The 22,125-nt window shown below is 40.0% G+C and overlaps 1 protein-coding gene across 1 annotated transcript; it reads right to left on the reverse strand.

The window, feature by feature from the left end:
- Positions 1–19,976: 19,976 nt before the first annotated feature.
- TAS2R40 (taste 2 receptor member 40) lies at positions 19,977–21,480 on the reverse strand. Its single transcript, XM_033192871.1, has one exon. The coding sequence runs from the start codon at positions 20,969–20,971 to the stop codon at positions 20,000–20,002; it is 972 nt and encodes a 323-aa protein (XP_033048762.1). The 5' UTR covers positions 20,972–21,480; the 3' UTR covers positions 19,977–19,999.
- Positions 21,481–22,125: the final 645 nt, after the last annotated feature.

A 22,125-nucleotide genomic window follows, 5' to 3' on the forward strand; every position in this document is an offset into this window, starting at 1 on the left:
TTCTTTACCCGTTGCTCACAAAGTTATTCTATGTTTTCTTCCATTAGATTTATACCTTAACCTTCTGCATTTAGATTTCCTATCCACTTGTGGTTACCTTTGTATGAAGTAAAAGGGAGGTAATCAGCTTTACTTTTCTCCAAATAGTAAGCCTCATGTCTAATACCATCTAATAAATAATCTATCCTTTACCCACTTTTATGTGGTTCACTTTTATCATATCTCAAGTTCTACTGGACAAACAAGTCTGTTTTTATGCTCATTTTTTGTTGTATTAGTCTACCTGTAACTTAGTATGTCTTTAGATCTCATAGAGATATTTGTTATTCAAGAACCCTTATTCCTCTAAGTTTTAGAGTAACTTGCTTGGTTCATCAAAAAATTAATACATTATTTCTGGAAAGATCTAGTAGATTTGTTGGTAGGTAAATTCCTTGCTTCTATATGACTTTTATTCACCTTTATATCCTTACTTCCTAGCATAGTATCTCACATGCTCAATAAATATTTATAGAACTGAACTATTGTTGAACTAATTTATGATCTCTTTAGTGACTGGGAAGGAGAATAAATTATATAATGATGGAGGTCAGATTTGAGGCCATCTTGTCTTCTTTTGAGTGAGAAAAGACCGAAGAGGAGAGAAAGGCCAGGGAATTGACTCCCTTCTGTAACAGTGACAACTGTGGCTTTGATTTTAATTCTTACAATAACTCACTAAGATTAGCAAGTCCTGATTGAGAATAACTTCTGCGAAGAGCTTTGGAAGTGGCTGCACGTGAAGGCCAGTAGCTGGGTTCCCAGTGGAATTTCAAAGTAAAATGTGTAGCTTAAATTAGGAGATGGCAGCAGAAAAAATGCTGTCAGTTAATTCGTATAATCGAATTGGCAGTTTGTTGAATGTTGAGTTGCAAATAGCGCTGCCGAAAAGATTTGTGCTACAGAAATGAGGAGCCCGCCATCTAGTGGCCATAAGTCTACATACCACCACTGGAGCGCTAGTCCTGAGTAATAGGACACACTTAGGGTACTTACTATAGGCTATGCACTATTCTAAGAATTTTACACATTACAACAGTAACACTGTGAAACATAGCTTATTATTACCCCCCATTTTGAAGATGAGGAAATTGAAACTTAGAGGAGTTAAGCAGTTTGCCAAAGTCACAGAGCTAATACTGTGTTGAAATCCAGATTGTGTGGCTCGAGAATCAATATACTCAAACTATTATGCCTGAAAGAAAAAGCGCATGGTAAGATAGGATTGTTTCCTACCAGCTAGAGGGAGTGGGTGGTGTGCGTTCTTTCCAACACCACACTCAGTGACATCACACTGGTAGTTTCAATTCTGTCATGGTGGAGTATTTACACTATGAAAATCAGAAAATTCTACACATCTGGGCTTTGTTTTTCTCCCCGCTCCACCCCCTAGAGACCTGGTTTGTAGGGTGAGAAAGACTAAAAGTTAAGAGACGTACTCAGAAGCCTTTTTTTTTTTTTTTTTTTTTTTTTTCTGAAAGCTGGAAAACAGATTTGGAAAGTACTGAAAACCTGTTTTTTATAAAAATGAAATAAAGAGACCTTAAGACTACTTTTCTTCTGCTATTTCATATTAGATCAGAAATAGGTATTTTATGACTAATGTAGAACTTCCTAAAATGAAGAGAGACTTACTGAAGAGTATGCAGTTGCTCAACTGCTTTATGAGGAAAGAAAACAAAACAGTTACAGAGGCTCTGTTGCAAAGTGCATATTAAAAATGGCAAAGAAACAGATGAGTCAGAGAAAACAAGAAGAACCATTTTTTAGAGGAACCGAAGCTAAATAAAACAGGACTTACTAAAATTTCTTGAGATGGGCAAAATTGCATTGCCTATTTCAAGAAATTTTAAGTAGGTCCTGTTTTATTTATTCTGTATTTGATCTCTAAAATTCAGAGGACAAATACATCTATGCCAATTTGCAGGGGATCAAGTCACACACTAAGAATGGCCATGACATTTAGGGGAAATGACACAAAATTGCTACAACTTCACTTCTTCCCCTTATCTAAATGCTTGGAGTGCACGCGCACACACACACACATGCACTCTCTCTCTCTCTCTCCACTGGGAGGAGACCTTTATTCTTGTAGACTGCATTCAGTAAACCACAGCTTGAAGAGATATTACAATATGTAAGTATAGTCACTAACAACCTACATTATGTTACGATGTGTAAGAAGAACACATCTGAGGTTTTTTCCTCACAGAATCTGTGGTAGAAAAGACATGTTAGGAATTCCAGCTCATGTCCTACTCACCCCCACCCCACTTTTTGCTTTTGGACATGCCTCTATAGCCCCTCCTGAAGGAATAGGTATAACAAATTATAATCTGGTCTCCTGGCTATAATTTAGGGATGGATCCCTAACTCAAGCAGTGCTATATTATGCTCTGAGAATTTGAAGACATGGGAAATGTAGTATTGTATACTGGAGCTGCAAGATTGTTTAGCGTTGGGGCCATGGCAAATTGGAATTATAAGGGGCTGTAGACTAATGAACATCCCTCCAGTGGAAGGAGGTTTGAAGGGAGAAGTCCAGAACAGATGTACAGAGAGATGCAGAGGTCAGACCTATTTAGTGAGAAAATTGATGGAAAGGAGACAGAAGGAAGGAGAGAAGAGAAATGAAAAAGGAGAAAAGAGAGGGAGACTCCCTCATGGTTTTTTAGTTTTCATGATGCTCAATCATATTTCTTGCAAATGCCTGAATGGGGTTCCATGAGAGCCCTTGAATCATTTTAATAATTCTCTCTCTTACTTTTGCTTCTTTGAGTTGATTTTTATTTCTTGCATCCAAATGATCCATGATTAAGATATCATCAAAGTAAATTAGAGTAGATAAGTACAGGAATCAGCCAACACCCAGCAGCTGCTGTTGTCCTCTGAGTCAGAACATTCCTGGAATGTACATTTCAGGAAAACATATATATATAATAACATTAGTTTATTTCTTCTTGGTAATAAAGCTAATGCAAAGAGATGTCATCAAATGGTTGCTCAGAGGTACTGGCACTTGCCTCTTCCACAAAGAAGGACCAAAACAATACATAGATAATAACCACATGTTGAATAGATCTTCTAAGTGAGAACACTGAAATTCAGCAAGGAAGTGACAAAGAGTCTCTCTAGCGTAGAAACTCAACATGGCAGCATAGAGAGGCAAGTGAAACAGCTGGCTGGGATTGGCTTGGAGCCAAGGAGAACTCACCATTTTGAGGAAAAGCTAAGCAAGAGATACAGAGCAGTTTATATTCTCATCACAGACACCTGCAGTTCTGACTACACGAGAGCCAGGCCTAGTATAGGGAGCTTCCTGGGGTCCGTGTACTTACATTGTTCCAGAGAGGGCATTTACACTGGGTTTTACCCATGAGACTGAAACTGCCACATCACAGCACCATTTTGGAAGCAGAGTTACCACCAGACTGCATCCAGAGAGGGCATTTACACTGGGTTTTACCCATGAGACCCAAACTACCACAGCACAGCACCATTTTGGAAGCAGAGTTACCATCAGACTGCATCCTGGCCTGGGACCCAATAGGTCTTGCATCTCCATAGCCCTTGGGCTCCACCAATATCCCCCAACATACACTCAGAGGGCTGCAATGTCACATCATCAGCTGGACCCAGCAGTGCAGCTGCATCCCTGCCACCCAAGCCCATGCAGTACTTTACACTTTTAGGAACAGACACATCAAGCAGTCTAGCACACCAGGAAGGCCATCTCAAAACACAGGGAGCCAAAGCATATGCTCTAGAACCTGAGGCCTGCCTACTTGGGGCTGCCACTGTCACTGGTGGTCCCCAACCCGTCCAGCAGTAGAGGTGCTGTGTACCCATATGCACCACTCAGGGGCCCCAAAATCAGAATGCCCAACCCACTGCCACTACTGCTAGTGCTTATGCATGGTGCCCAAGAGCCTGAGGACCAGCCCACCCAGTGCCCACCACTACCACTGCCAGAAAACCTTGCCCCTTCAAGTAGTGGGGCTGCCACCTACCTGCATGTGCCTACCAGGGGCCCAAAGACTGGCCTGCTGAATATCTTCTTTCCATTTCTAGCAAAATTTTTCCACAGCCTCCACAAACAACTACAGTCTAAGTAAATGAGGAACTGGTAGACACCAGTGATATTGATTACACCCAAATAAATCATATGGAAACTACACTATTGCACTCACTCAGAAATAAAGCCAAAACAATCTACCCAACTGAGACTACAGGAATAATATTTCCTTATTAAAGCTATTTAATCAAATTAGAAGAAGTGACTGTTGTACCAAACGCACAGATATCAACATAAAAACACAAGAAACATGAAAAAGCAAAGAAACATCATGCCTCCAAAGCAACACAATAATTCTCCAATAACAGACCCCACAGAAAAGGAAATCTATGAAATGTCCAAAAGCAAATTCAAAATAATGATCTTTAGGAAACTCAGCAAGATACAAGAGAACACAAACAGGGAATACAAAGAAATAAGGAAACAATTAATGACCTGAATGAGAAATTTAAAAAGAAATAGCTATAATAAAAAGCCAAATAGAAATTTCAAAACTGAAGAATTCAATGAATAAAATAAAAGTACAGTTGAGAGCTTCAGCAGTAGACTAGATCAAGCAGAAGAATTTCTGAACTTGAAGACAAATATTTTGAAATAGCCCAGTCAGACAAAAAAAATATAAAGTACAAAAAGAGAATAAAAGGAATGAAGAAAACCTATATGACATATGGGACACCATTAAGTGAACAAATATTTGCATTTTGAGAGTTTCACAAGATATGGGAAAAGGCACAGAAAGCATAATTAATGAAAGAATAGCTGAAAACTTCCTGAGTCATGTGAGAGATACAGACATCCAGATATAGGAAGCTCAAATATTCCCAAATAGATTCAACCCAAAAAGGTCCTCTCCAAGGCACATTGTGGTTAAACTGTCAAAAGGCAGAGACAAAGAGAGAATTCTAAAAACAGCAAGAGAAAAGTGTCAAGTCACATGTAAGGGAATCTCCATCAGACTAACAGCAGATTTTTTTCAGGAGAAACTTTACAGGCCAGGAGAGAATGGAATGACATATTCTAAGTGCTGAAAGAAAATAAAAATAACTGCTAGCCAGGAATACTATGCCCAGCAAAGCTATCCTTCACTAATGTGAGAAGTAGTCTTTCTCTGACAAGCAAAAACTGAGAGAATTTATTACCACTAGACTTGCCTTAAAGGAGTCCTACATCTGGGAGTGAAAGGACAGTATCTACCATCCTGAAAACACACAAAAATATCAAACTCATTGGTAGATCAGATACATGAATGAGAGAAAAAAAGGAAGCAGACATGATCAGTACAGAAAATCACCAAAGTCAAAAACATAAAAGGGACAAAGAGAGTCATTATAAAATGATAAAGGAATCAGTTCAGCAAGAGGACATACAATTGTAAATATATACGCACTCCACACTGGAGCACCCAGATAAATAAAGCAAATGTTGTGAGAGCTAAAGAAAGAGAGAAAGGTATCAATACAATAATAGGTAAGAACTTTAGCAGACCACTTTCAGCTTTGGACAGATTTTCTAGACAAAATCAACAAAGAAACATTGGGCTTAAACTGTTCTATAGACCTAATAGACATTGATAGAATGTTTCATCCAACAGCAGCAGAAAATAAATATTCTGGGATATACTATATGTTATGCCATAAAACAAATCTCAAGAAATTTTAACAAACGAAAATAGTATTGAGTGTATTTTAAGGCTACAATGAAATAAAACTCTAAAACAACAAGAGGAACTTCAGAAACTATATAAATACGTGGAAAGTAAGCAATGTGCACTCAAACAAACATGGATCTATGAAGCAATAAGAAGGAGGTAAATTTTTTTGAAACAAATAAGAATAGAAACAAAACATACCAAAGCCTATGGGATACAGCAAAAACATCACTAAGAGAGAACTTTATAGCAGTAACTGCCAACATCAAAAAAGTAGAAAGAGTTTGAATAAACAACCTTAAAATGTATCTCGTGTACGTAGAGAAGCAAGAACGACCCAAACTTAAAATTAGTAGAAGGAAAGAAATAATACAGATCAGAATAAAGCTACATAAAATAGAGACAAAAATACAAAAGATTAACAAAATGAAAGCTGTCTTTTTGAAAAGATAAAGTCAACAAATCACTCGCTAGACTAAGAAAAAAGAGGGAAGAAATAAAATCAGAAACAAAAAAGGAGACATTACAACTGATACCACAGAAATAAAAAAAGATCATTAGAAACTATTATAAACAACAATACGTCAACAGACTGAGAAACCTAGAGGAGATAAGAAAATAGATAAATTCGAGGACACATATAACCTACAAAGATTGAACCAGGAAGAAATAGAACACCTGGACAGACTAATAATGAGTAGTGAGATTTAATCAAACCTCTTTTTCTTTATAAATTACCCAGTCTCAGGTATTTCTTCACAGCAATCTGAAAATGAACTAATACAGTCACATATTGTTTGATGATACGTAATGAGACTTAGTCAAACCTCTTTTTTTTTTGAGATGGAGTCTTGCTTTTTTGCCCAGGCTGGTCATGGTCTGAGCTCACTGCAACCTCTATCTCCTGAGTTCAAGTGATTCTCCTGCCTCAGCCTCTTGAGTAGCTGGGATTACAGGCGCCCGCTACCACGCCTGGCTAATTTTTGTATTTTTAGTAGAGACGGGGTTTCACCATGTTGGCCAGGCTGGTCTTGAACTCCTGACCTCAGGTGATCCTCCTGCCTCGGCCTCGCAAAGTGCTGGGATTACAGGCATGAGTCACCGTGCCCGGCTCAAACCTCTTCTTCTTTATAAATTATCCAGTCTTGGGTATTTCTTCATAGCAGTATGGAAATGGACTAATACAGTCACATATTGTGTAATAAAAAGTCCCCCAACAAAGAAAAGCCCAGGGCAGAATGACTTTACTGGTGAATTTTCCCAAAGTTTTAAAGAAGAACTGACATCAACTTTTCTCAATCTATTTTGAAAACTTGAAGAAGAGGGAATTTTTCCTAACTCATTCTAATAGGCTAGCATTATCCTGATACCAAAGCCAGACAAAGGCACAACAGAAAAAGAGAAAACAACAGGCAATATCCTTGATGAACATAGATGCAAAAGCTCTCAACATAATATTAGCAAACTGAATCCAACATCACATCAAAAAGATAGTACACCATGATGAAGTGGGCTATCCCAGGGATGCAAGAATGTTTCAGCAGATGCAAGTCAATAAATGTGTACATCACATCAACAGAATGAGAGACAAATGTAATATGATCATCTCAATAGATGCAGAAAAAGCATTTGATAAAATTAAATATCATTCATAATAAAAACTCTCAACATAGGGACTTGAGAGCTTAGGAATAGAAGGAGCATACCTGAATTATGTATAGAAGGAACATACCTCAACACAATAATGGCCATATATGACAAACCCATAGCTAACATCGTACTGAATGAGGAAATGCTGAAAACTTTCCTCGAAGAACCAGAACAAGACAAGGATGCCCACTCTCACCACTCTTCTTCAATATAGTACTAGAATTGGGCAAAATAAAGAAATATGGAGGGTGTCCACATTGGAAAAGAGGATGTAAAATTGTCCACTCCCCTTTTTTTTTATTTTTTTATTTTTTTTACAAATGACATGATCTTATATACAGAAATCCCTAAAGACTTCACCAAAAAAACTGTTAGAACAATTACTGATAAACAAATACAGTAGAGTTTCAGGACACAAAATCAACCTATAAAAACCAGTAGTGTTTCTATACACCAATCACCAGCTCATTAACAAAGAAATGAAGAAAACATTCTCATTTACCTTAACTACAAAAAAGTATATAGGAATAAATTTAACCAAGGAGGTGAAAGATCTATACAATAAGAACCAAAAACACTGATGAAAGAAATTGAAAGGGGCCACAAACCAATAGAAAGGCATTCCATGCTCATGGATTAGAAGAATTAATATTGTTAAAATGACCATACTACCGAAAGTGATCTACAGGTTCATTTTAATCCGTATCAAAATACCAATGACAAGCCTCACAGAAATAGAAAAAGGAATCCTAAAATTTGTATGGAACCATAAAAGACCCTCATAACCAAAGTAATTCTGAGCAAAAAGAACATAACTGAAAGCATCACACTGTCTGACTTCAAATTATACTACAAAGTTATAATAATCAATCAGCACGGTATTGGTATAAAAACGAACAGAGACCAATGGAACAGAATGAAGAACCCAGAGACAAATCAATGTGTTAAATATTTACAGTCAACTGATTTTTGGTAAAGGTGCCAAGCACATGCACTGGGGAAATAACACCCTGTTTGATAAATGGTGCTGGGAAAACTGGATATTCATATGCAGAGGAATGAAATTAAACCCCTATCTCTCTCTGTATACAAAAATCAACTCAAAATGGATTAAAGACTTAAATGTAAGACCTGGAACTATAAAACTACTAGAAAAAAACATAGGGGAAACACTCCAGGACATTGGTCTAAGCAAAAATTTTCTGCCTGCAGCTCTAAAATACAGACAACAAAACCAAAAATAGACAAATAGGACCATACCAAACTAAAAAGCTTCTGCACAGCAAGGAAGCAATCAAGAGAGCAGACAACCTATAGAATGAGAGGAAATATTTGCAAGCTATACATTTGGCAGTGTACTAATATGCAGAGTCTACAAAGGACCCAAACAACTCAATAGCAGAAAACCTTAACAATCTCATCAAAAAGTGGGCAAAGGATCTGAATAGACAGTTCTCAGAAAAGACATACAGATGACCATCAAGTATGTGAAGAAATGCTCAACATCACTAATCTTCGGGGTAGTGCCAATTAAAACCACAATGAGATATCATCTCATCCCAGTTAGAACAGCTATTTTCAAAAAGACAAAAAGTAATAAATGCTTGCAAGGACATGGAGAAGCAGGAGCTCTAATACACTGTGGGAATTTGAATTAGTACAGCCATTATGGAAAACAGTATGGAGGTTTCTCAAAAAGCCAAAAATAAAACTGTTATATGATGTAGCAATCCCACTACTGAGTATTAATCCAAGAAAAAGTAATATATTGAAGAGATATCTGCACCCTCATTGTTTATTGGAGCACTATTCACAATAGTCAAGATATGGAATCAACCTAAATGTTCATCGACAGATAAGTGGATCAACAAAATGTGGTATATATACACAATGGAATACTATGCATCCACAAAAAGAATGAAATCCTGTCATTTGCAGCAACATGAATGAGGTGGGAGATCATTATGTTAAGTGAAATAAGTCAGGGATGAAAAGAAATACTGCATATTTTCACTCATATGTAGGAGCTAAAAAAGTTGAGTTCGTAAAAGTAGAGTAGAATTGTCGTCATTAGAGACTAGGAAGGGTTGGGGAAGAGGATTAGGAGAGGTTAGGTAACAGATGAATCACAGCTAGATAGGAGGAATAAGTTCTAGTGCTTTATAGCATTGAGTGAATATAGTTAACAGTAACTGTATAGTTTCAAAAGCTAGAAGAGAGCCTTTTAATGTTTCCAACAGAAAAAAATATATACTTTTGAGTTGATGGATATGCTAATTACCCTAATTTGATAATTACACATTGTATACATGTACAGAAATATCACTCAGGTATATTCTATTATTACATGTCAATTAAATAGAAGGGAAAAAAGTTGAATTAGAGGAAATATATACCAGAAGAATGATGTATATTTTGGTATATTCCAGATAGTGTGGATTTCAAAGATGAATCTTGAAGCCCAATTAATTTTAATAGGTCTAAAAATTTAACTGGAATCAAAACAACCCACAAAATCTTTTGGGCTACAGGTACTAGAAATATTTGAATTATATAATAAACCTCCTCAAAAACCTTCAACAGTGTGTACTGGCACTATGTTAATGGTTGATTAATGGTTACATAGGGGATGTACCATTACTTGCTTTTGTGTATGTTTTAAATTTTCCAAAATTAAAATTATAAATAGAACCTAACCATCAGGCCCTTTCAATGATTGTACTTAGTGGAGTGAATAGAATGAAGCATCTATGAATAGAATGAATGCCAGAAAAGGCAGTCCTGAGATGCAGTGTGAAGGGCTTTGCAGCCAATCAGAAGGTTTTTATGTAATGATAAGCCTTTGGAGGATTTTAAGCAGGTGGTGTGTGTGTGTGAATGTGTGTGTTAGTGTGTGTGTGAATGTGTGTGTTGGTGTGAGTGTGTGAATGTGAGTGTGTGGTGTGTGTGAATGTGTGTATTGGTGTGTGAATGTGTGTGTTGGTGTGTGTGAGAATGTGTGTGGTGTGTGTTGGTGTGTGTGAATGTGGTGTGTGAAGGTGTGTGTTGGTGTGTATGTGAGAGTGTGTTGGTGTGTGTGGTGTGTGTGAATGTGTGTATTGGTGTGTGTGTGAATGTGTATGGTGTGTATGTGTGTGTTGGTGTGTGTGTGAATGTGTGTGGTGTGTGTGAATGTGTGTTGGTGTGTGTGTGTGTGAAAGTGTGTGGTGTGGGTGAATGTGTGTGTTGGTGTGTGTATGTGTGTGGTGGTGTGTGAATGTGTGTTGGTGTGTGAGAATGTGTGTGTGTGGTGTGTTGGTGTGTGTGAATGTGGTGTGTGAATGTGTGTGCTGGTGTGTGTGAGAGTGTTGTGTGTATGTGTGTGGTGTGTGTGAATGTGGTGTTGGTGTGTGTGTGAATGTGTGTGTTGGTGTGTGAATGTGTGTGGTGTGTGTGAATGTGTGTGTTGGTGTGTTGTGTGAGTGTATTGTGTGTATGTGTGTGGTGTGTGTGAATGTGTGTTGGTGTGTGGGTGAATGTGTGGTGTGTGTATGTGTGTGTGGTGTGTGTGAATGTGTGTGTTGGTGTGTGTGAATGTGAGTGTTGGTGTGAATGTGTGTTGGTGTGTGAATGTGTGTGTGGTGGTGTGTGTGAATGTGTGTGTTGGTGTGTGAGAATGTGTGTGTGTGTGTTGGTGTGTGTGAATGTGGTGTGTGAAGGTGTGTGTTGGTGTGTATGTGAGAGTGTGTTGGTGTGTGTGGTGTGTGTGAATGTGTGTATTGGTGTGTGTGTGAATGTGTATGGTGTGTATGTGTGTGTTGGTGTGTGTGTGAATGTGTGTGGTGTGTGTGTGAATGTGTGTTGGTGTGTGTGTGTGTGAAAGTGTGTGGTGTGGGTGAATGTGTGTGTTGGTGTGTGTATGTGTGTGGTGGTGTGTGAATGTGTGTGTTGGTGTGTGTGAGAATGTGTGTGGTGTGTGTGTTGGTGTGTGTGAATGTGGTGTGTGAATGTGTGTGCTGGTGTGTGTGTGAGAGTGTTGTGTGTATGTGTGTGGTGTGTGTGAATGTGTGTGTTGGTCTGGTGTGTGTATGTGTTGGTGTGTGTGAATGTGTGTGGTGTGTGTGAATGTGTGTGTTGGTGTGTTGTGTGAGTGTATTGTTGTGTGTATGTGTGTGGTGTGTGTGAATGTGTGTTGGTGTGTGGGTGAATGTGTGGTGTGTGTATGTGTGTGTTGGTGTGTGTGAATGTGTGTGTTGGTGTGTGTGAATGTGAGTGTTGGTGTGAATGTGTGTTGGTGTGTGAATGTGTGTGTTGGTGTGTGTGAATGTGTGTGTTGGTGTGTGAATGTGAGTGTGTGTTGGTGTGTGAGTGTGTTGGTGTGTGTGAATGTGAGTGTTGGTGTGTGTGAATGTGAGTGTGTGTGGGTGTGTGCGTGTGAATGTGTGTGTTGTGTGTGCATGTGAGTGACATTCACACACACCAACACACATTCACACGCACACACAACACACACATTCACACGCACACACACACCAACATGGTGTGTATGTGTGTGTTGGTGTGTGTGAATGTGTGTGTTGGTGTGTGTGAATGTGTTGGTGTGTGAATGTGAGTGTGTTGGCGTGTGTGAATGTGTGTTGGTGTGTGAATGCGTGTGTTGGCGTGTGTGAATGTGTGTTGGTGTGTGAATGCGTGTGTTGGTGTGTGTGAATGTGTGTGTTGGTGTGTGAATGTGAGTGTGTTGGTATGTGCGTGTGAATGTGTGTGTTGGTGTGTGTGTGAATGTGTGTGTTGGTGTGTGTGTTGGTGTGTGTGAATGGGTGTTTGGCATGTGTGTGAATGTGAGTGTGTGTTGGTGTGTGTGTGAATGTGTGTGTTGGTGTGTGTGTGAATGTGTGTGTTGGTATGTGTGTGAATGTGTTTGGAGGTGTGTGTGTGTTGGTGTGTATGAATGGGTGTTTGGCGTGTGTGTGGATATGAGCGTGTGTTTGTGTGTGCGAATGTGAGTGTGTGTTGGTGTGTGTGTGAATGTGTGTGGTGTGTGTGAATGTGTGTGGTGTGTATGTCTGGGAGTATATGTGAGTGCGTGAGGTGTGTGTGAAGAGTATATGCGAGTGTGTGTGTGCATGTGCAGTTCAAGTGAATGTGTATAGGTTTCTTGTTCACAAAGTCGTGGAAATGGTGTGAAGATCATAGCTGAGTTGAAACGTAATACTTGTTATCTGAATTTAGCCTCAGTCATTTGGTTGGAGCTTAGGGTGACGAACTGTCCCAGGTTATCCAGAACAGAGAGGTTTTCTGGGTTGTGGAACTTTCCGTTTATAAAATCGGAGTGGTTGGTCACCTTAGTGGTAGCAATAGATAAAGGGTACAAATTGTGAGTAGTTGTATGTTCGAAGGGTGCTTGGTGGATAAGGAAATAGAAGAAAACTCAGGCAGCTGAATAGATACGGAAGTCAAGGCTGAAATCTTTAAAACAGAGGGAGTGGCCAACAGTGCCCCACCCTTAAGGGTTTCAGAGGCAATGGAGACTCAGGCCACAGGTTTGACTTTTTAAAATATTATTAACTTATTCAGATCAGGACTTATTAGGCATGTTTTTTAGTTATTTAGCCTTCAAAAAACAAAACAAAAAAATTCTGCCACTGGGTACAATTAATGCCATCAGTGCCAAAAACGTAAATTAGAATATAGACACAAAACTCAGTGAAATAACTCCTGAAAGATAAAATATTAGGCAAAGGTGTTTGAATCACTTAGCAATTTGATTAGATAACAAAGAGGTTAAGACCATTTCTTGTAGTATTTGGAGATATTTAATTTTTATGTTAAGATAAATCTCGCATAAAGCTTAACAGATCTTAGTCAACTCTTATGAGTAGAGTGTGAGTGTTAGGTGCTGTTCCACTGAGCAGTGAGATGAGGGAAGAACGGGCCTATGGGGTCTTGGTATTTTCTGCAGGTCACATTGCCACTCCCTCCCTGCCAAGCATTTCCATCACTCATGGTCTCAGCTGCACTCAGGGCCGCCAGCTGTAATCTACTATCCAACTACTGGTTTGAATAAACCACTGATTTATTTGCAGTCTCTAGAGCTGTAGACAGGAAATGCAAACAGCAGCTTTCCCTGGATGTAATGGGACCCTTTTCTGTTTTGCATCCTCAGGCTTTGATGGGAATCTCTGAGGATGCTCAGTGGAAAATTTTTTTTTCCTCTCAGCCCTGATCTCTCCTAAATGGTTCAGTAAGACCGAGAGAAAAGGATTCTGTTCTGAGTTCTCTGCTCCCCTCGGTGAAGGAACTAGAGGAAGAAGACCAGGATTAAAACATTGTTTTTAGAGGATAGGAGTTCTAGTTGTGCACATTTGAGGTTTAGGGTACATTCCTGACTCCACAGTACATAGACCACCACTCAGGAATTTTCCACATTGTAATTTCATCCAGTATTCTTTTCTAGCCTGTGTACCCTTGGAGGGTAAAAGTTTTGTTGAGTTGATCTTTACTAAAAATGCATTAAGAAATGAATTTTCGTTGAATGAGTAAATGCACTGATCTTCCTATGGTGGTTTACAATTTGTTATAGACATATATTATTTTACTTGAGTCTCACAGCAACCCTGTGTAGTGGATGTTATGATTATTTCTGCTTTCCAAATGGGGAGACTGAGGCTCAGAGAGGTTTAGTGACTTTCCACACAGAATGGGGACTGAAGTCTAGATCTTTGACACCAAGGGTAGGTTCTTTCTATACACCACACTAGGCATTTCCCATCATTATGCAACAAAACAGCCTGTTGCTTAGTCATCTAAAAAGAACACAAAAATACAAACATTACCCTGCTGGATCAAATTCACAAGGAGAACCACAGCCTAGAGTTCAACCTCAACAGAGATGGTTTGTAGAGGCACGACTATTTCAAACTTATTTCAAACTCATTGTTATCAAGTGAGTAGCTTCAAGGCAATCGCTTTCAAAGCCTTAGGTAGAAACAAAATTTGGGCTCTATGTCTGTCCTTAGCAGGTGGGAGGCAGGGGACTAGAACATTAGCTTTTTGTTTATTTGTTTGTTTGTTTTTCTTTACAAAGAACTAGTGGATTGTGTTTTAAAGATTGCACAGGGACAGAGAAAAGCTGGAGAAATTGAAAGTGGCAAAAATATTGGGAAAGTTCCCGTGTTCAAAACATGGCAAAAATTCATGAAAAAGGATGAATTCATATCCTTTGCAGGGACATGGATGAAGCTGGAAACCATCATTCTCAGCAGACTAACAAAGGAAGGGAAAACCAAACACCACATGTTCTCACTCATAAGTGGATGTTGAACAATGAGAACACATGGACACAGGGAGGGGAACATCACACACTGGGGCCTCTCGGGGGGTGAGAGGGATAGCATTAGGAGAAATACTTAATGTAGATGATGTGTTGATGGGTGCAGCAAACCACCATGGCACATGTATACCCAAACCTGCACATTCTGCACATGTATCCTAGAACTTAAAGTATAATAAAAAAAAAAAAGAAGAAAAAAAATAACATGGCAAAAGTTGCCACAGTAAGTATCCCTGGTTTTGCAATGAAATGTGACTGGGGCCTGGGGAATGCTGTGCCTTCAGGGGTAGGAGAACATGCCTGAGTGAAGGGTCTGCAACTGCAACCTGGGGGCAAATCTGACCCACAGATTCTTTTTGTTTTGTGGAGCCCACGAGATCAACTCAACAAAAATTTCACCCTCTAAGAGCACAGAGCTGGGAAAGAATGGACATGGCTGTGCTCCAACAAAATGTCACGTCTTGAAATATTAATATTTTTCAACCATTTAAAAATGCAAGAAGCATTTATTAAAATGCATTTTAAATGGTTGAAAACATTAAAAGAAGAATAAATATTTCATGATCTGTGAAAATTATATGAAATCCAAATTTCAGTGTCCATAAACAGAATTTTGCTGGAGCAAACCCACATCCATTTATTTATTTTTTGAATCACTATGGTGGCTTTTGTGCTGCAACAGAAGAGTTAAATTCTTCTGGCAGGGACTGCATGTGGCCCACAGATCCTAAAGTATTTACTCTCTGGTCCTTTACAGAAAAAGTTTGCTGACCCCTAACCTAGTGCCTGCTAGGTTCAAATAGACACTCAGATAACTGTCGGGCAACTAAACTGTGGAATACTAGATGTCTTTCATTTTTGACATAGGAAGGGAACAGGAATCCAATTCTTGAGGCCACCCTATACTTTTCACCTGCCACTTGGATGACTGAACTACTGGATCTGTGACCATGTTCTGCCACCAACTCTTTGGGACTATAAAGGCTAAGACTTCTGCGTGCATCCGGCCCAATCTGGTCTGTCCTTTTCATATCTGGCCTGCTTTAAATATCCTCATTCTAGATGCTTCTCAGTCTCACTCCACTTCCCTTTAGAATACTAACAGCTAACATCTATTGACTGCTTATTCTGGGTCAGGTGCTGTGTGCTAAACACTTTACCCCATTCATCTCTCAGGATGAGATAACCCTAGGAGGCTGGTATTTCTCATTACTGTTCCCATTTTACAGAGGTGGACATTCAGGTTCAGAGAGATGCAATAACATGCCCATTTGCACACCAGTAAGTGGCAGAGCTAGGACCCAAACCCAGTCTCATGACTCCGGGAACTGCACGGGTGAGGGTGTGGAAGTTGAGGGGATGCAGGTTTTTCTGTTAATGCTCCACTCTGCCTTGGATCCCCTCCTACTACTGCTGCCACACTAAACCTAGGGCATGGCTGGCACTTTTCTTTCTTGGGCTATCTTCAGAACCACTTTTCTCTTTTTTTCTTGATGCATCTGAAAGAGGGTGGAACATTCATAGGACACTTTGCTAAAAAAAAAAAAAAATAAGAAAAACCAAATGAGAGACAAACCAGGAAAATGTTTTACAAATCTGTATTCTTCCTACTGAGATTGTTTGATGGGCTAGCGCCACAGACACAGAGCACCTTTGCAATGCCACACCGGGAAGGAAGAGTCCAATCCAGAAATGCTCCTCTTGAAAGCGCTTGGAAAACCATTTTGTTCTGCTGCTTGCAGGGTAATCCCCACAGGCCTAGGCAGAATTGTCAGTTAAGAGCTTCTCCCAACTGAGAGTGGCCAAGATTAACCTCAGCACTCAACACCTCCACATCTTCCCCTTTAGGTTCCCATTGCCCCAGCCCTTCACCCCACACATTTTCTGCTGTCTGCTCCCATTTTCTGCCCAGGCCTGCCCTTCCTGAGCCATGTCACAGGCTCCAAAATGCTTCCATCTTCCTCCTATCAACAGAAACTTATAGCAGTGTAACATGTTACCTCTTCCCAGCATACACTTGATTTGAGCATTTCCCTGAAACTTTTGCCTCTCCTATTTTAGGCAACTCTTCCCGCATTTAGAAAACGGTGCAGAGAGTTCCCTCAGCCTTCAAACATTACAGACTGGCTTTTTAGCCTTTCTGTCCTACTCTTTCTCCCCCAAACAAATCTTTCTGAGTACATAAGAGATTTCCTCCTCTTACCTCTCTTCTAAAGATTTTCCTTGTCCAGGTGCGGTGGCTCATGCCTGTAATCCCAGCAGTTTGGGAGGCTGAGGTGGGCAGATCACGAGGTCAGGAGATCAAGACCATCTTGCCCAACATGGTGAAATCTCATTTCTACTAAAAACGCAAAAATTAGCTGGGTGTGGTGGCGCATGCCTGTAATCCCAGCTACTCAGGAGGCTGAGGCAGGAGAATCTCTTGAACCAGGGAGTTGGAGGTTGCAGTGAGCCAAGATGGCATCACTGCACTCCAGCCTGGGCGACAGAGCAAGACTCTGTTTAAAAAAAAAAAAAAGTGTGTATATATATGTTTATTTATTTATTCCTTGTCTCCAGAGGAGAGGGGGAAAACATAAGACAGATGGGAAGGCTTCCTCTCTCAGTGTCTTTTTTTTCTTTCCTTCTATGATCTTTCCTAATGCATATGTTGCCCTGTCTTCAACAAGACATAATTCGTTAGCCCTTGGTTTCTGCTCCCCTCCTCCAGCACAAGACATTTTAGACTGATTGGACTTACAGTTTCTTTTCTTTTTATTACATAGATGTTTCTTCCCTGCTGCCCCAAGTAAAGAATGCCTGAGAGTATAACATATTTCCTGTAGAATAAAAGCAAAGAAAAGCTGGAACCACAGTGGAATTTTAGCAGACACTGAAGTAGTTGGAAGGGGAAGACGATACTGGATTGTGGGACAATCTGGTGCCCATAAAGTTATAGCCCTTAGACTGGCCATGGCTGCCAGTCTAGCCTTTCAGTTGACCAGGTATGAGGAAAGAAGCCAGACACCCTGCCTCTGGGCTGGGCCTGCCAGACTGGAATCCCTTGCTAACCAAAATCCCTTTACCTGCTCCACATTCTAGATAAATATTCAGAGTGACTGTGGGTAAAGGAATCCTTCACTCTATCACTTTCAACATCCCACAGGGCTGTGGGGTGAGAGAGATGATGTAGAGTTTGCAAGGTGGAAACCTGTAATAATATTGAGACCATAGCAAGCCGGGCTTTGCATTTGGTTACAGACTTTCGTCCAGCAGAGTCAATTATTGTCTTCATTTAGGACTTCTGATTGCTGTCTAAAGCCAGACAACTTGAAGACTAGGTATTCTGGGTCTTTCTGAGTTTTACATACTGGGGTTTTACGTACAGAAGAAAGAGAATTGGGTTTTACATACAGAAGAAAGAGAATTGGATAGAATTTTATCTCGTTGAAGGCAGGGCAACATGTGCATTGATAAGGATGTTACCATCCTTGGAGCTTTTGTTAGCTGTTTGCTGCCTTAGGCTGTTGCTAGCAATGAGATGATATTTCTTCATAGTAAGCATGGAGAGGAGTTATCCACTTTGTGGTCTTGACATGGTTCATGTTAATATAATGGCAACTTTAAATCAATTTTCTCTGTAACTCTGTAATGCATCAGAGAACCCTTAGTGGGTACATGGCCCTTTTATCCACATATATAACTTGGAGGAAACTATATTTCTTTATTCTAGGGATTGGAATAAAGCTTCAAAATCTAATTTGTCTTACTATAACAAATACCGCCTGAAATAGTCATATAAATAACTATAGCTTAAGAAAACTATCAAAAGTATGTGTTTTCTTAATATTTTGACTTTTAAGGTAGATAAGTCTCAAACTGAGCTATAAAGGAATCTGTGTGTGTGTATGTGTGTGTATGCTGTGTGTGTATGCCGTGTGTGTGTATGCCTTGTGTGTATGCCATTTTTGCAGTTTATGGATGTAAGGAACTCTCTGAAATGTGTGCTTGAGAGCCCTGGAGCTTAGAACTAGACTTTGCTACTGACCTTATACTTTCATTTGGGGACTACCTAAGTTTGGTATAATTCGCAGCATTCTTTTTACATTTTCCTCAATAATCGTGATTTAAAGCTTACCTAATAAAAGACAACTTCAGATTCCTAACGTTCAAGCTCTAAGATATCTGGGGAGGGTGTGTCCAGTATTTTGTGAACAGCTCTTTGAGACAATGCTGCTGGAACCATCCTGAAGAATGACAACGGAGAATAATGTTTTTCCTCTTCTCTAGCGGTCTGCCCCAAGTAACCCGCTCTTGCCCCATTGTTTACTTTAAGGTAACCCAGAACTGGTAAAACCAGAGGCACAGGTGCCACTAGCATTGCCACAGGTCGGGAACTGATCAAAACAGACGATCACTTACTCCAGCCTCTTTATTTTCTCTTTCTGCTTCCTGCCCACTTCACTCTTTTCCCTGCATTCTTTCTTTCCTCTCTGCTCACTTTGTCCCCTCCCATTTGGAGAAATAAAGCATTGAACTGACCCTTCACATATTCATCTGCCATTCTATAACTCATCTTTATCTCCAAACATCCTTTCTAGACTATTGGTTTTTACCCATCCCCTCCCTTTTGGCATCATCTTCTGGAATTCCTAGGATCAGGATGTCACCCTATCACTCCACTAATAGCACACATGGCCTGCTTTTAGTCAAATCCAAAGTCTTTTTCTTCACCCTTTACTTTCCTCGGAACCTCTGCAGCACTTGATAATTTCTGGCAGCCTTTCTTTCCTGAATCTTCTTTCTCTGTAGCCACTCTGGTTTCCCTTCTACCCCGTGGACTGAGTGCTGTGCTCTGCTTCACCAGCCCTAACTGTGTGTTAGTTGGGTGTCTTAAGTAGGATGATCATGTAATTCTTCATCCAGACCATGATATTCTCGAGAATTGAAGGGTGCTCAATTGACAACAGACAATAAACAGAGATTGTCCCTGGCAAACCGATATGTCTGGCCACCCTCTCCTTAAGGCTCAGGAGGAGAAGAAAGCAGAGAGATCTCAGGGCAGGATATGAATGAACATAGTTCAAGGAACTTTCAAAGTCCATCTTCAGGTTTCTTGGTTACTTCTGTTTAGAATCTCAAGTTAAAAATTCAGCTTCATATTCATAAAAGGGTCACGTTTTCTGAGAAGTATCAGAGCAGGTTTGGGGGAGAAGAGATGGGTGAGGAGAGAGTTCTACCTGAGGAAAAGGCAGAAGTGGTTGGACCAGGTCCCGCAGTCCTCCCTGAGTTCCAGTCACAGAGTCTGCCCTTTCAGGTAAAGAGGAACTTGGCATTGAAACCGCTTCCAGGCTCTTCTCAGCCCAGGGTTGCCCAAGATCAGTTGTATTGAGTGGCCAGCAGGGTAGGCAGCCATGATGATCTTGCACAAAATATTCCAGTAACTGTAAGTGTCAAAGATGTTGGACATGGAAAGAAATAGAGCAACTGCATTGAAAATGTAGAGGATGAGAAAGTAGCTGGTGGCTTTGATGGCCCCTATGTGAGCCTTCATGCTGGGGTCCCTGGGCCCTGTGGCGTTGCTTCCCATGTGTAGGGTGTGTCTCTTGAGAGAGAGGATCAGCAGGGTGGCTGCCAGGATGAACATGATCAGAGGAATGAAGATCCCTATGTTATAGAAAAATACCAGGTTAACCATATTGGTCTCAGAGAAGTACTTCTTCTCCGTGGAGTTGTAGGAGGGGATAGGAAAGGAACTATTCACATACACATTGAAGACATCTTTCGTGAGAGGAAAACTGAAGCTTGAGGAAACCAACACTGACAGCCTGAGGAGCCAAGGCATCAGCACTATGATTTTCCTCTTCATCAGGAAGAACAAAGGATGACTAAAGTTTGCAATTCTAAGACAATAGAAGACTTTGAGCCAGGCAGCAAACCAGAGATTGGAATGGTTCAGAAAGACAGTGATGACTTTGAAGAGGATATACACTGTGTTTTGGTTATAAACAATTCGGAATAGCAGACTGAAAATGTTCTCCAGCATCATCCAAATCTGTAGCAAGAGCCTGGAAAAGCTCAGCATCAACATAATGCAGTCACCAGTGGGGAGTGTTTTGCCCCTGGCCCACTCAGCCCCATAGATGGCCGCGATGAAGCCACTCCCAAGGATGCCAGTGATGCACTCTATTCCGGAGACCACCAAGGTGAAGGTGACCTTGAACCTGGATATGTCTTTGTCTGTGGCATCTGTGTTCATGGTTGCCATTTTCTTCGATCCTGACTTTCAGGTTTCTGTCCCAAGAACGGGTAACTGCTCTGCAATCTTCTGACCCTTGCTCAATGTTGTTGTAATTTCCGCCCCCCTCATTAATGGTTATTTCCAATTTTTCTCCATTTGTTTATCACATGACCACATGCAAATAATGAGAGGATCTGGTTACTGGGTCTGTCTCAATTTTTCATAAAGATACATTTGTCTTGGGCTTTCAGAAGCTCACTGGAAAAAATTTGAGACACGTTTCTAGCTCAACACCTTCCTACCTTATTTACTTTAAGTCCACATTTACCTGATAAGGCATGAATAAGGCCTTTTTACTTGTCTCGCAAGATCTCTATTACCTGCTAAATTATTTGTAAAAGCTCATACAGCTTTTAAAATCTGTTTTCTCCACTTCTTTTCTTGTCTCGCTTATTTTGGGAGAGAGTTTTATTTTGATGATTACCATGTTTGTGAATAAGAAATTCCCATACGCTCATATATGAACATCTTTTACTTAGAATTGAGTTTCTTCCAAAAAGGCCTGCTATTATAATGTCCTCAAATAGTATACAGAAAAGCCAAAAATGGATGCCATTCAAGTTGGAGACAAGGAAGTCTCCATAGTCCCAGTTTTTATTGTTTGTGTACGTGTCATCAATTTCAGCTTACAGAGATCTCACATGACTATTTGAGCTCAGAATCAGGTAGAATGAGCCTGGGGAGAATTCAGTGTTCTGGACTTGGTGTTGAAGTTCAGAAATATGATAAGGTACTATAACTTGAAATTTAATTTCCTACTTTTTAACCCTGGCTGTGAACCAGAATGGTAGATGCCCAGGACTCATCCAAATCTAGGAAATCAGAATCTGGACTAGGGCTCAGGCATGCTATCTTTTAAAAAAGCCAGAAGGTCTTGTTGCTCATAGTCAGGATTGAGAACCAAAATCTTAGCTAGAAACCAATGAGCCTTGGGTCAGATTTGGCCTGTAGTCATTTTACTTTGCATTGGCTAATGCTATACAGCATTCATCCACCAGTGGGTAACTTTTTTTTTTTTTTTTTGAGGGGTTCTACTGGCCAACATTTAAACTTAGGAGATTACTTATATGCACACACAAAAAAATCTATCTTCTCTTGAAAAATTAGAAGATTTGGCATAG

Source organism: Trachypithecus francoisi, unplaced genomic scaffold (assembly GCF_009764315.1).
Source record: "Trachypithecus francoisi isolate TF-2019V2 unplaced genomic scaffold, Tfra_2.0 Lachesis_group4, whole genome shotgun sequence".
In the NCBI taxonomy this organism is placed as follows: Eukaryota; Metazoa; Chordata; class Mammalia; order Primates; family Cercopithecidae; genus Trachypithecus; species Trachypithecus francoisi.

Excerpts from the sequence above, each read along its gene's own strand:
- TAS2R40 (XM_033192871.1), bottom strand. The coding sequence starts at position 20,971 with ATGGCAACCATGAACACAGATGCCACAGACAAAGACATATCCAGGTTC.